Source organism: Momordica charantia (genome assembly GCF_013281855.1).
Source record: "Momordica charantia cultivar OHB3-1 chromosome 8 unlocalized genomic scaffold, Mcharantia_2.0 BLBB01000008.1, whole genome shotgun sequence".
Classification (NCBI taxonomy): Eukaryota; Viridiplantae; Streptophyta; class Magnoliopsida; order Cucurbitales; family Cucurbitaceae; genus Momordica; species Momordica charantia.
In genome coordinates this window covers 8,908,560-8,923,625 of record NW_028275166.1, presented here as the reverse complement: position 1 = coordinate 8,923,625, position 15,066 = coordinate 8,908,560, and the positions used below count along the sequence as shown (strand labels likewise).

The 15,066-nt window shown below is 33.9% G+C and overlaps 2 protein-coding genes across 4 annotated transcripts; both read right to left on the bottom strand.

Moving 5' to 3' along the window:
- Nucleotides 1-621: 621 nt before the first annotated feature.
- LOC111016861 (large ribosomal subunit protein eL28y) lies at nt 622-2,455 on the bottom strand. The gene is made up of 4 exons (XM_022292408.2): nt 2,304-2,455; nt 2,009-2,171; nt 1,087-1,250; nt 622-929 (listed from the first exon to the last, which is right to left on the bottom strand). The coding sequence occupies exons 2-4, from the start codon at nt 2,154-2,156 to the stop codon at nt 801-803; spliced, it is 441 nt and encodes a 146-aa protein (XP_022148100.1). The 5' UTR covers nt 2,157-2,171; nt 2,304-2,455; the 3' UTR covers nt 622-800.
- A 1,537-nt stretch (nt 2,456-3,992) lies between these two features.
- Nucleotides 3,993-12,933, bottom strand: LOC111016868 (Amino acid dehydrogenase family protein). Of its 3 annotated transcripts, XM_022292421.2 has the most exons (16): nt 12,532-12,932; nt 11,366-11,968; nt 10,737-10,866; nt 10,441-10,642; nt 8,914-9,000; nt 8,776-8,835; nt 8,575-8,661; nt 8,121-8,192; nt 7,851-7,906; nt 7,576-7,661; nt 6,646-6,736; nt 6,387-6,544; nt 6,203-6,294; nt 5,358-5,438; nt 4,755-4,828; nt 3,993-4,483 (listed from the first exon to the last, which is right to left on the bottom strand). In XM_022292421.2, the coding sequence occupies exons 2-16, from the start codon at nt 11,925-11,927 to the stop codon at nt 4,408-4,410; spliced, it is 1,914 nt and encodes a 637-aa protein (XP_022148113.1). In that variant the 5' UTR covers nt 11,928-11,968; nt 12,532-12,932; the 3' UTR covers nt 3,993-4,407. The 3 variants fall into 3 exon arrangements, 2 of the variants coding, with proteins under 2 accessions (XP_022148113.1, XP_087983624.1); XR_002602225.2 differs by lacking the exon at nt 3,993-4,483 and having other exon boundaries at nt 4,749-4,828; nt 6,214-6,294; nt 12,532-12,933; XM_088127498.1 differs by lacking the exons at nt 8,575-8,661; nt 8,776-8,835.
- Between the last annotated feature and the right edge of the window lie 2,133 nt (nt 12,934-15,066).

The window sequence follows — 15,066 nt, the reverse complement described above, 5'->3', positions numbered from 1 at the left end:
TAAAATGTATTAAAATATTTCAAAATAGTAATTTAAATGGAAAAAAAAAAGAGATGTATTAGGATTCAAGAAACCGATGACAGAAAATGATATGCATAATATTGTTGACACTTTTTTAAAATGTACACAACATTTTCTAGCATGATTATACTTCATATATATGTTGGTTGATATTCTTTTGTAGTAAAAACAATTGATATTCTTACTCAAATATAAAATAGGCAACAATAGAATAGATGTTTGAAAACTAATGCCACTTGTTCGAAGATTTAAAGTGAATTAGACCAGACTTTTCAAAACTGCAAAATAGTTGAACACTGCTAATTGAAAAATGTGTAGATTATGTGACATTTTAAAAATTTTAAGATATTGAACACTAAAATATCGCAAGCTGATTGAAAGCAAAGTAGTAGATAGATACAAGATGCTTATTTAAAACTTAAAAACACTTGTTGCATTTCTTAAATGTGAATAATACAATAAATTTTTTAAAATATCAAATTAGAAAATGCACACTTTTATGGTTTTAACACATTTAATTCGACTAAGTCATAAGATTACTTATTTTGTGGTTAAGGGTCGTGAAATGTTTAGGAACTTTCAAATGCAATTTAGAAAACGTAACAAAAACTAAGTCATAAGATTACCGCCAAAGGTTCATCACAACACGAAAATAATCATATAATAACGCAAAACATAGTAAGACATTGCCAGACTACTCTTCAAATTCCAAACTGCACTAAAAGGTTGGCATTCCAACAAAAAACACAAATGGAAAAAGCAACATTCTCATAACATTCTCACTTCCTCAACGCTTGCCTGTTCCTCTTCTTGACCCCAGACTTAGCAACCTTAAGGCTTCTGTTCACAGCGCTCAATCTTGCTAGGGCAGCCTTCTTCAGGTCTGGCCTGTAGTAGTTATCGGCCACCTGCATCCCGGAGGGGGGTTAACGTCGATATTTCAACAGTATAAAATACTCGAAAGAATTAAGGGGTAATACTTTGCTAAACGGGAGTATGTGTCACAAGTGTAGTTGACCAGGGGAAGCTAAAAATGAGATACTAAATGCCTGAACCTTAAAATACCTGGTTTGTTACAGCCTTTGCCATCCTACGGAATTCCTTCTTCATCAAAGATTTATGAAGCAATGAAGCAGGTTTGTTCTGTTTCTTGCTCTTCGTTGTTGCAAGCAAAATGGATTGATCTTTACCTCCAGGTTGAATTGTAACAGTTTTCTTGTTGGCCAGGCCTAAAACACAAGAATCTCATTGAACTTCTAGAGATAAACCTAATTCAATGTTTTCTCTTCGATCTCACATAAAAAAACCCTCTGATACTTCACTTACCACTACCAATAAAGTTCCAAAAATAAATTTAAATGTTTCTAGAATTGTAATATGTAAGAAAAGTAAACCAAAATTACTCAAACCAAGGAAAGCCAAGCAGTCTTGAATTCTAATACTTTTTTCCCGCACACACGGATATAGAATTGGTCAAAGGAAACTAATTAATCAAAGGCCAAGCATGTAATCCCAAGCACGAAATAACGACTTGAATACATTTAGTAAAACTAAAACCAACAACGTAACTGATCATTCATAGTGCACCTACGGACGTTCATGTATATAATTAATAAATCCACAGCCAAAAACAAGTAATCAAGCTGAAGAAACGGGGATGGTAGTTGAAATAATTCACATGAATCTATGTACATCAGTTTGCTGGCCCCTCCCCCCAAATCCAGAATGCATTATATATCCAGAAAACCTCTAACTGATCAGATCATCCAAACAATAAACCCAGCATCTTTTAGGCCATCTTCAAACGAGCTTGAGAGAATCAAAGCAAGCAACATTCTAATTATTTCAATTTCCTCTGCTTAATCCTTTTCCCCAATACAAATCAATCATTCAAAAACCTCCAAATAATAACGACAGAACATATTTACGATCCCGCTCCACATTTAGACAAAAAACCCTAATAATAAGATGATTTAGGACGCCTTACCAGAATGCTTGTAGGAGTTGAGATTGTATAAGTTGTTGGGCTCTTTGCTGAACTGAACGCCGGCTGTTCCCCTGCCGAACTCCTTCACCAAAAACGAGTTGTTCCTCTTCACAATCTCCCAAATCAGTTGTCCCGAAACCGCCGCCATGTTCTTCTTCTCGCCCTGCAACACGATGCGAAGGATCCAACAACATTCGAAGTTAGTCTAGCTTGAGCAAAACATAATAAATAAGCATACATCTTCGAGAACACATGAAAAAAATTGAGACGAAATCGTTGAGAGAAGTCCAGAGACCTGGTTCGCGCTAGGGTTTTGTCTCAGATGGGCAAAATGGGGCGTGCAAAAAATAGGAGGGAGTTACTTGGTTTTTATACTAAACCCTAATTCAGAACACGACTCTCTCCCCCTTCGATGGGCTTAGGTTTAGGGCATGGTATTTTAATTCCTTATTAATTTTTTTTTGTTTTTTTGTTTATTTTATTTATTTTTTTTGTTTTTATATTTGTGAGTGTTAGCGTGTGAACATCTCAACTAATCTCACGGGCTAATTGTCTGACCTATAATATTGGTGTCGAAAAATGTATAAGAATTAATTTTCAGTGGGTCATTATGGAATTTCAATTTATTTTAAAATATTTTTTAATACTAGAAGTATTAAAATTCTTATTTTTTTTTCTTTTTTAGTACAAAAGAATATGAGGATTTTTTAATATTACAAAAAATATAACTAATTGTTTAAATATACATATTTGTAAACTATTTTTTAAAATATTTCACTTTTAATTACCCGACCGGAGGTTGCTCGACCTTGTCCAACAAAAGTCGGAGGTCAAGAGGCGACATGTATGATGTACCCACGTTTCTTTTTTTTTCTTTTTTAAGTTTTATGAAAGACTTTAGATGCAAAAACAATCTAAGAATCAAGGTTTGAAATGTCGATGTCGATGAAAAATGTCGAGGTCTCGAATTTACGGAAATATCGATGGATATTTTGAAAAAAAAATATGAAAATTGTGAAAATCAATGGAAATTATTTGAATTAGTAAATAAAATTTTAATTGTAGCTTAATTAAGCTAAATTGATCACTTTTAACCGTCATATGTAAAAATACGAATAATTTACTTATGGAAATGTTGAAACAAAATAATGAGGATTTATAGAAATCAATTTGAATTAGAAAACTCTTTTTGAAAAAAAAATTAATAATAATAATAAATAACGATACCACATTTAGTTTGAACCAAGTTACACCTCTACTCAAGGATGTTACTTTGCCATTCTTATGTCATTTCCAAAGATATAACCATTTTACTACCAAAGTGTGTGATTCTTGTATGTGAAGTTAAACCAGGAAGAAATCAATTTTATAATACCTCGATATATTATATGGTTTCATACAATAACTAATATTAAAGATTAAATCAACGCATTCAAAACTCGAATGGTAATCTATACTAGAAAAAGCCCATCCTCCACTGCTTTTATGTATGCCTCAATGCACTTTCATTTAGCATGTTCAGTATCATAAATCTACTGTTATATTAAACATATAATCAACCAAAACATATTAATTGCGAAACTAAAAACAAAAACATTATTAAATATGTTTCTCTTAAAAAGTTAATAGACGTTTAAAAAGTACAGGGACTAAAATAAACTAAAGTTGAAACTATATGAATCAAAAAGACATTCCGAAAGAAAAATAACCAAGATGAACCAAAGCCAAAATACTGCAAAATATTACACAACTCTGAGAAACTTAACCATGTAAAATTTCAAACTAGATCTTTTTAGCTTTCAAAAACTAAACAAGATCTCAATTTGACCTTAGCATAGGTTTGTTGACTTTTGCAGGGGTAAATGATGTTGCTCATTTCCCAAAGTTTCTTCCCAAACAACCCCCTTTGTTTTTTCTTTATGATTATGAGGAACAGAAAGCTTAGAACAGAGGAACAGAGCAACAGCTTGATGAAGGCACAAAATCAATGGTAAGATGAACAAATTTTTATTTCCAATCTCTATGTATTACAAGATAGTAACAACCACATCTATCGGCAGTATTATAAATGGCCAAATAAATCACACATTCCTGTTCAGAAATCCTGAGGCCCTTTTCTATCCTAAGCAGCAGTAGCCAATACTTTACAACAAGTTTGATCTCCTGATTTCAACATTTTGAGCCTTTTGAGATCCCAGGTATGGCATCGTGTATATATGGCCCAGACACCGGTGTCGTATATTTTGGTTTCTGGGCATCAGTTTAACCTACCTGATCTCGTAGTCCACAGCGGTACGATACACGGCATGCCAACGAGTGCGTTTTTGCAAGAAATCTTGATATTTGGCACAAGAGAAGAAAGCAACTTTTGCAACCTCTCGTACTGTGCTCATTGTTTATTATACACAACCTTGATCAGTCATGGCTTGAGCAACACTCAGGAAAGCAGAAATGACTGCTCCATGAACTAGAGCCCTATCAAGCAGACGAAGAGTGCACGAGTCTTGAGAAGGAATTAAAAAAAAAGACCACCATCTCAATATTTTTGTTTTTTCCAGCTTGGAAAAACCAAGTTAAAACTAAGGGCTGAAAAGTAAAGAACTAAGTGCAAAATGGCAAATGAGGTTATTGGGTTCGTTTCTTTTCTTTTTCTTTCTTTTAACCGTCTTCACTCTCGATCAAACCAACAATTGTAAGCGAAAATTTTAGTAACCACATAATGGAGGCAAAGTGGAGTAGAACTCACTCGGGACTCTCTTTTTGGTAACCAAAATCAGCTGCTGCTTTGAGGGCCCTCTGGTAAGTCTGTCTCATAGCTTCCTGCAAGTTAAAATGAAGATGGAAAAACCATAAAAACGATTTAAACAAACCACGAGTAAAGTAAATAAGAAATTTAATTACGAGCTTGAGCATGAAAAGGGGATGATAATCTCCATGTGGTTAGCAATGTTAACTTTCAAGTCAGCAGGCAACCAACGTTGTGAACAAATAATCTCCTTTTTTTTCTTTGCAAAATTGATAAATTCAATTCAAGTTCTAAATGACCAAGCATAGAACATTTTAGCTCACGCAGAATCCATTTAGCAGAAAAAGTCAGATCAAGAGTTCTTATAGTTCTTAAAATTAACGTCTACAGTTTAGAGTAATCATATTGAGTAAAGAGATTCAGTAATTGTTCTCCTCACTCATGGGTAGTTAGCAAGTGAAAGTATTTTGAGGGTTTGACAACTGCAAATAGAAGTTAACATCCACGGTATTGATTAATTGATCCTAGCAAGTAAGAAATCCAGAACTATTTCCCTTAATTGAATAATCTCACTAGAGGGCAGGATAAAAGATAGACTCTCACCTGCAATTTAGATTCGAAGTCCTCTGGGGACCAATGCATCAAATTACATGCATGGTTTAATTCAAGTTCTCCAGCAACAACCTGCAACAAGGAAGCAACAACAACCAGATAAGCCTTACATTTTTAATAAGTGATAAAAACGAAAAGATCCAGAGCAGAGCCGCCTGACAGATTCATTCACCTTAAACTTGTGAATCAAATGTCCTACACGTTGCAACTAAATTTAACACTAGAATTTTTGGAGGATTCATACCATGCAAAGAGTTGAATCAAGTTAATTCAAGTTCTTCATACTATGAACTATAGATTCTTTCTACACATATTTTTATAGTTCTAAATATTTGGTGATGATATTCATTTCAACAAGGCAACATAATTTTGAAGTCAGTGAAGTAATGCTTATAACAGTAGAGGGTGAACTGTTAAACTCCACAGTTTGTGCTTAAGACCAAAACCTTCTCAAGAACCATGCAGTAACTGGCTGCCTATAAAAGTTTTAAGAGCATTCTGTAATTTCAACGATGTAACGCAAGTATGAGAGCTTATTATCAAGTGCCACCAAATTCCGATCATGGTTTAATTTTTCTAGGGATCAATGGCTTTACTATTAAGAGTTCCTAGAAGTTCTCCTATTTCACAGGGAACCGACATAGCAGTGAGCTGATCCAAGCATTCCTGAAGTATATTTGAAACAAAAAACCACATCAATCGAAGGATTTTTCCTACTTTAACTACTATCCCAATTTTGGCTGGAAAAAAAAAATGCAACCCGGATTTATTCTTAATTTCCTTTTTAGACATTTGTTGCACATGCATCATGACAGAGTGGATGAAGTGAATCGCACCCCTCCAGCACCTGCAGCCATTGCAGGAGCAATGAGAATATTAGCTTTTCTTAGCACATCAACGGCCTCAGGAGTACATGGCATATTTGAACCTAGTGGGGAAAAAGCACGACCATCAGTAAGCACGAAAAACAAATATATTATAGGGAGATATGGAAGTAAAAACAAAAACTGTGTTTACTACCTTCTATTAGAATACGGCAGCCAGAATTAATCAGATTTATGGCATCAGCTTGATCAATTTCATTATGGTAAGCACAAGGAAACGCAACATCACACCTTTCATTCCAAGGTTTAGCTTCGTCATAATATTTAGATCGAGCATAAGTCTTTGAATAGTCCCTAAGAATACCACATTGCACAGCATGAGAAATGTTAGTTATCAAAAATGACAAAAAAAAGTGTTGGAAGTCAACTACGAAAGTGGTAAGATGAGATCACACCTTAAACTTCTCTGCTGAGCCTTGATATCTCTCAAAAAGGATATCTTCGTGTAGTCAAATCCATCTTCGTCCACTAAATATCCCTTTGAATCTAAGCCATATTTGATTGTAACATGTTAATTTTACGAGACAACCCCTTGACCTTATTACATTTGGTTGCTAAAGAAACTTGTAGGATATTAAATCTTAGATAAATGGTCACAATGATTTGAACTTATTCCTTCTAACCCTTTTACTTTTTTTCATTGACTCGAAGGATCATGAGGCCAATCCATGGTGATTAGGAGTTAGGACTATCCTATTTTAATTCATAGCTTACACAATACAAAAGACATAAAGCTTTGACTTTTCATCAAACACCCCTACAAGAATCTTCAAACAAATCTAACTCAGATAGGACCATGGATTAGTTGCTAGTAATCCAGCTTTAAAAAAATTATGTTCAGAGATCATTAAAGAAAAATAAATGTCCCAATGGTATTTTAAATCACTGCGTAATTCACGAGATAATCATAATGCCTCAAACAAGTCAATGTTGTGAAACTTAAAACACATTGAGCTGGAAGTCCAAATATTTTCGTAATGAAACATTCTCCATAAATATTTTAACTGAATACAATGCAAGATATAATTAAAAACTCATTAGAGACATCCACAAAACTCGTGCTCACGAGTAGTTCAGACCCCTTTAAACAAAAAATAAAGGAGCCTTCCTCCACCATGGAAGAGCCAACAATTAATTGCATGTAAAACCTACTCGTTTGATATTCAAATATCTGGCCACAAAAATAACTAAGCAAAAAAATTCCCTCACCTAGTTGGAAAACTTGGTAATGAAAAAGATGACCTACAATGCTAGAAGAAAGGTACTACAGCATTTTCTACCTCATAATGTAGTTCATCTGGTTCAAAGAAATATTTGAAAATCACCTGAGACAGTAATGGGGAGGGCACCAGAAGCAATAAGCTTTTCAAGAACATGCATCGCAATCTTCCCAGAACCGCTTACAACGCATCTAGAGTAAAAATTCATAAGACTTAAGACACCACTAAAATTTATGAAGTTAGAACTCTGAACAGAGAGCCTATAATCATGGAAATAAGTTTAACAACCAGCATAAATTTAGCCCCTGAATAAAGTACTTCTATACTAAGAGGTAAATAACTCCTATTCTAATTAGAGCATCTAGGGATGGGTATGAAACCTCAATCCTTTGAGTTCTTTATTCATGTCTGTAAGTATAAGCTGTGCAAAGAAAACCTGCACGTGAATGGAAAAATTGTAAATATTAATACATATACAACTTTGACATGTTCAGGGTTACTTCAACCCACAACAAAGACAAAGACATAAAAATGGATGGCACTGGCCACTGAGTAATCATCTAAGAAGCCACGATCAAGCTATATGTGAACTAATTAAAACCTGGTCACCATATATAGATAGAGCATCAGAAGGATATGATGTTAATTACCAGACCATATCCAGTAGCTTCTGTTCGGAGGCTAGACCCAGACCAAAATATCCTTGGCCCTGTAAAACTTCCCTGCATGAGTAAGCATCCGCAACATATATTTTAAGTTTCTTTCAAGGACAACTATATACCTTACAACGAAATTCATTCATAGTGTAATCTGGAATATATAAAAAGTTGTTGAGCAGGCTATGCTCATGTGCATCAAGTCCACAATGGATCCTAAAATGATTTACAAGTCCATCAACAAATTACACAATTCTTTTTAAAAATTGAATAATCTTTCTCAAAATTTTATTCCAAAATACGTCCATTTCCTTTTAGTTCCAGAAGAATATAATGAGAAGCAGAGCACAAGATGTCAAGATACACGTGCTGTTGTTGCCTTAATATTCCACTTTGACATCAGATGTGAAAACGACCATCTTTTTTCCCTACAAGAGTTTTAAAGTACCTCAAAATGACCTGCTAATCGTCTATATTGTCCAAACAGATATCCCATTTCTCGAGTACCAACACCCATCTCCTCAGAAGGAAGGTCCTAACAGCAATAACGATTTTAGCATATCACATGTATACAATCAATATGCAGAACTTTGAACCTGAAAATCTACACGGTATTAGAAGAAATAAAAAGCCAATTTTCTCCATTTACCTTATCAGGGCCTAAGTAGCGATATATCTCGTTTATGAAACTTTGACAAAAGCGCATAATCTGGTAATTTATAAGAGACTTTTAAAATTTATGGAAGTGTTAAACATAGATGACATCACATAACAGTATACAGTTCACCTCGTTATCACTTTTTCCCTTCGGATCAAAATCACTTCCACCTGCTGCCCCTCCTAATTTGTAAGGCGATAGTGCATTTTTAAAAGTCTGTAGATGGACAAAAGAAATTTGTAAAACAAACTTCATTAAAGATATGAAATTTACGGAAGAGGGGGGAATAAAGTCTCAATTGTGCCAGAAAGTTTTTTTTTTCTTTTTAACAAATTGTGGCAGAAAGTTATAGAAGTCTTCCAATTAGCATATAAAGAAATAATGTTGTAACTACAAAAGGTTATATAGAGCTTCAGAAAGAAAGCAACATGATCCCCAAAAAATTTTAAAATGCTTCTCTTCTCCCAAAGAAATTCCTCTTTTCTCTTGAGCCAAGAGGTCCAAATAAAAGTTCTTGTAAGATTAAGCCAAAGAATTTTATAATCATTCCTGAAAGAATAACTGCCAAGAATAAGAGAATGCAGGCTTTTGATAGATCTAGGAATGGTTGTTTCCCACATGAAAGAGTTTATCAAAGATTGCCAAAACCATGCAGCATAGGAGAAAGCAAGGAAAATGTTATATTGAGTCTCCTCAGTTTTGCACATAGCGCACCAGGTTGGGGAAAGATAGCAATTTGGGCTGCCTACTATGTTAATATTTATCATATATTGGGTCCATACACCCTAGCAGAAGCTGTCCGTCGAAGAACTTGAACTACTAGTCTGTTATCTTCATCTCAACTCCTCTTGTTCTTTCCTTAGTCCTTTCAGCATACACTTTATGGATCTAACTAGGATGCCAGATCAAGATAAAATTATCATTACGAAGTTCCTGGAAAAGTTGTTCTTGTTCAAGGCTTAGAATGTACGTATATCGGTATATGATGAATCCAAAACTCTCATAGTCATTCTTTCTTAGGATGGTGACCTGTTATTTTGCTTAATATTGTCCAAAAGAAACTTTACCAACACAATTAGTTCTTCTCAAGATGATACAATACTAGAGCTAGAATATAATTCATTTTGGTGGAGGAGAATCAGCGGAGTGTGGTGAGTTTTTTCACCTATCTGGTTGGTTTTGGCCGTAAAGTGGGATCTCAATGATTGTAACTGTTATGGCAATATTTGTTTTTAATGAAATCGTTTCTAGTCAAAAGTCCTAAATAAATCAGGGAACTAATATGATTTTCAGAATAATATATACCAAATTAATGAGAACTTAATCCATATAAGGTTAAGAAGAAGTGAAAACAGGAAAGCAACTAGGATTACATTCCCTCACGTCATTTGGAAAGTGAACAGCCCACGTTCTCAAATTTTCCTCAACAAACTTTACGATGCACAATCACAAACCACTACTCCATAAAACCTGGAGACACGTGCCTCAAAACAGCAAAACAACATTTACTTCAAAGATATGCAGTACCCCAAGTAAATATAACCGGCTCATATCCATTTAGGATAAAATTGTACCAGATCCAAACTGATAGTCTGATATTTAACATAGTATACCATTTGTAAATATAAAAAGAATACTGGTATTTAGTTCCGCTACCTGTTCAAAACCAAGGAACTTGGTGATACTTAAGTTCATCGATGGATGAAAACGAAGACCACCCCTACAAGGGCCCAAAGCCTGGTTAAACTGAACGCGAAAGCCTCGATTGACATGAGTCTCACCTCTGTCATCCACCCATGGAACTCGAAAAAGAACCATGCGCTCAGGTTCTAATAAGCGCTCCATAATGTTGACATACCTGAAATAATAAGACTTATAAGTCCCCAATCTTTAATTTTAAATAACGGAGGATCAAAAAAAAATTATATATTCAAATTTCAAGGTAAACTTACTGAGAATTTTTTGCAATGACCCGTTCTAAAGCATGAACTGCTTCTTGTACTGCTTGTATGAATTCAACTTCATGAGGATCCCTTTTCAGTGCAGCTTCAATGATCGATCCAGCAGTTTTGGACATGAGAGCTTTGTTTGAAGATAATTAGCAAAGAGAACTCATAAAATGACAAATGTAAGAAAATATTAAGTAAAAGACTTCATAGTTATTTAATGCAAGTACGAGAGTGATGTAAAGCACATGGAAGCATAAATCTTCAAAAAGTTAATTTCATCAACATGAGTACCATGGAAAAACTAAAGGTTTCAAGTAAAATTGTGCTTTTATTTTCTTGACATCAAATGACAGAAAGAGAATAGGGATGGTATAGTGTCCATAGCACCAATCTTATAGGGTTTAGATCATAGGTGGAACTTCATGGTAGAGTGCTAGCATCATCTTAATTTTCTCAACACATACTAAAGTTTCGATTATCATAACTTAATAGAAAAAAATTAACACTTCTGTTCAAAGAATACCATTTTTTTTCTCTATGGAACATGGTCCTTCAAAATTGAATACCTAGTTTCACCCCAAGAGTGGGGAGAAATAACATGAGGAACATCAAAAAACATGGAGAACTCCTACCTTTTACATATATAGGTTTATCAACGATAATCTTGTCCTTGGAGGCCATCTGAAGCCGCAGAGCCTCTTTGTGAAGCAGACTGTTGTTATGTTCTTCAAGTGCACTCATCTGCATATTTCGGCTGCCTTCATTTCCATAAGGATTTCTCCTGTGCTTCCTGCCATACTCCTTACAAACAGAACAAAAGATCCTGGGAGTTCCATCCTTTACATCAACATAAGCCCATTTATATGTATCAGCCCATTCCTCTCTCCATCTTTTCACAACCTTCTTCTTCCGTTTGGCTGGTTGCGTTTTTGACATATATTGGTCATCATTGGAAAGTTGAGAAACCAATACCACATGCTTACTCTCATCATGATCTTCGACAGATGGTTCTCGTGCCGGTCCACCAATGATAGGAGTAGTAGCAAACGAGGGATCATCATCTCCAGGTCCAATTTCCAAATCAATCTCTTCACCAAGCTCTCGAACTACCAAGTGATGCCTTTGTGCTTGTTGAATCAAGTTCATATCATCCATTGAGGTATTCATACCTAATCCGCCGACCGGTAGCAACATCCAGCATGTCAATTTCACCTATCCCTCAAAATATTTTGTTTCTGTTGGAACAGAAGGAAATCATGTCACTAACTTCCGAATAAAACTTTTACTTTCGAGACACTAATCCACGGGGCTGTAGAAAAAATCAAGGAATAAACGCTTCCAGAGACTATAAAAGTATGACTCGTCAAAGTTGATTGAGTTTTACAATTCTCGACATAACCTAGGGCATGATTCCAACCTTTCTTTCTCCATCAGTTGGCAGCCTTTAGTCTAAGCGAAAATGTTACAAATTCGTTAAACAAGCAAGGAGGGCCAAGGTGTAGTTTCTGACTTATCCCAAAAATCTGAACCCCAACACCACCACCCCCCCCCACCAAAAGGAAAAACCCATGTCAATTGCATCCGAAATACAGTAAAAGGGAACGAAATCCTGAATTACCAGCAATACATAAAGACTTAGATTAGAACCAGCAACCAAACAGCTAAAGAAAACTCGTAATTAGAACAGTTTTCCAATTCGAGAGAACAGCCCAGAGCTGTTTCCCGATCTTCGAATATTGAAGATGTTAAAATAAAACGCAGTTCAACTTCAGCCATAATTTCAGTATTCAAGACTTACAGTATCGCAGTGGCAACCCGAGCAGAAATTTCTTCGGCCAAGCTTTCTAATCCTTGTTCCAGCTACAAGAGCTGCGGTAGGCGAAAAACAAAGAGTGAGATCGAGCACCCGTAAGTGGTTTCTCTGATCAGCCACTGCTGACGAAACTCTCGGCAGTGGATAAGGGAGAGAGAGAAGCTTGTTCCGGTGGCGCGTTGAAGCGAATGCTCCTCGAACCAACTGCAATGGAAAATTAGGAATTGTTCGTGAGAAGAAACTGAGAGAGAAAATCCAGTTGATCTCTGTGACGCGTGCCTGAGGCAGAACAAGGTGCAAATACCATCTTCCCCTTTCCCAGTTTTCTTTTTTTACTTTCTCTCTTCGTCTGAAATTCTCTCTCTCTCCTTTTTAAGTTTCCATTTCTCCAAATAATAATAACAAATATAATATATATATATTATATATATTTGTTCACCTTCTTCGCTTTTTCACTGTTTTTTTCCTTTAAAATTAGAGTTGCAAAATGTTTTCAAAGCTTTATTCATAAATTTCGACTTTTTCAGAAAATGGAAACTATATGTGTGTGTATATATAGACATAAAAAATGTAACTACCGTCAAATATACATCGCTTTCTTCATTCTCCAATTTTTAGTGTTATATTCATGTGAATAAATTTGTGAAATATATATATTTTTTAATATTATTTTGGTCATCTACTTTCAATTTTTGTTTATTTTAATATCCAAAGTATATTTTGATCTATATAATAATTACTATTTTGGTCTCTATTTACAAAATTTTAACCTAAATTTTATACCTGACGGAAATATTTTGATAAAAATTTATGATTGCATTTCAAAATATTTAATGAGATAGTATCATGCTAAAATTTTAATAAAAATAAATTATCAAAATAATCACTTTTTTTAAGTACATTGGCCAAAATAAATGCTTCGAAAGTATATGGATTAAAAAATTTGAAAATATAGAGATCTGAAACAATTTAGTAAAGATGTTCCTCGTCGAAGAAATATCGTTAGCTAAAGCTCTGAAGAATCTCCTTGCTACTAAGGTGTTTGCAACCCATTCCTTATGTTGGTAGTTCTTTATTTTTATTTTTCATTAAAATAGTTAAATTGAAATTGAATCGTTGACATCCATTCAGGCTCAATAAAAAGAATATTTGCTGATTTTCACCTTATAAAATTGAATTAGTTGACAGTTATTTTTTATTTTTTTAGTTCCACAGTAGTAGGGTGGAGAAAGAACCATTAACATTTAAGACAGTATTGATGTACCTTTTCCATGGTATTGATGTACCTTTTCTAGCTATGCTAAAATTTTAATATTTACTTATAATTTAGATGGGTTGACCTATGGCATCAAATGAAAAGAAAAAGAAAAAAATAATCAATTACTGTTAATTGTATATTATGCAGTTACTACTTGCTATATTATAGTTGCCTATTTTGGAGCTTTGTTCTCTTGTTGCTCAATCAAGCATGTTTTTTTTAAGAAATAATTAAGCATGTTTAATGGGTATCTTAAAAAAAATGGTATGTTTAATGGTTAATTAGTTACGTTAGGCTAGTTATGAAGATATCATATCTATATAAATTTTAAATTTTACTTATTGACCTTGGATAAATTTACTTTTTAACATTTTTCACAATCTTGTGTTTATTTCTTGTAGATTCGAACTCACGACTTGTTGATTAGAGATAGATGTCTTGACTAGTTGAACTAGGTTCATGTTTACTAAAATATTGAGTTTCTTATCAAATTTTATAACAATAAAAAAACATATCTATAAATTTTGTAATAATAAATTTGCGAAAAAATGGTTTTTGTGATGTATTTTTAGTACATCAAATATAGGGACTAGGGAGATGAGATTAGACCTCCCACCTCGAAAAAAAAGAGTAAGATACCTTTATTGGCTAAGCTCAAATGGGGAGTAACCTTAATATACCTTTCAAAACTACATTGCACGTAAATTATAATTAATCTTAACATTGTGGAATTTGTTAACACCCTTTGTGGAAAAAAAAATTGATTTGCTCGTAACAATACCTTATTTAAGGGTTGCATGATCAGTCTAGGAAACATGAAAATCTAATACAACTTAATTTGGGTTGAAAGTATTAATTAGAAAAGCATAATTACCTTGTTTTTTTAGAACGTTGTAATTCAAAGAGAGATTTGAATATCCAATGAATTTGCTTTTTCAATAAAAGAAATATAAGAGTAAAAAATTTGAATTTAACATATATCATTTATCGGTAATATATATATATTAAAAAAAAGACTAATCTACAGCGTGAAAAGCATAAAAATACGTAGAAGTGATACCATTTATATATAATCATCAAAAGAACATATTGTATAAAGTTTTGTTTTAATTATTCGATACTTTTACTTATGTTAATTCGATTAGGAAACTTGATTACGTAATAAATCAGGTATTTTTCTCTTTTTCTGCTGATTAGGATATTATTCAGTAATTAGAAAATTATAAAGGGAGAGAATATTGTAAAAGAAAGCCCCACACGTG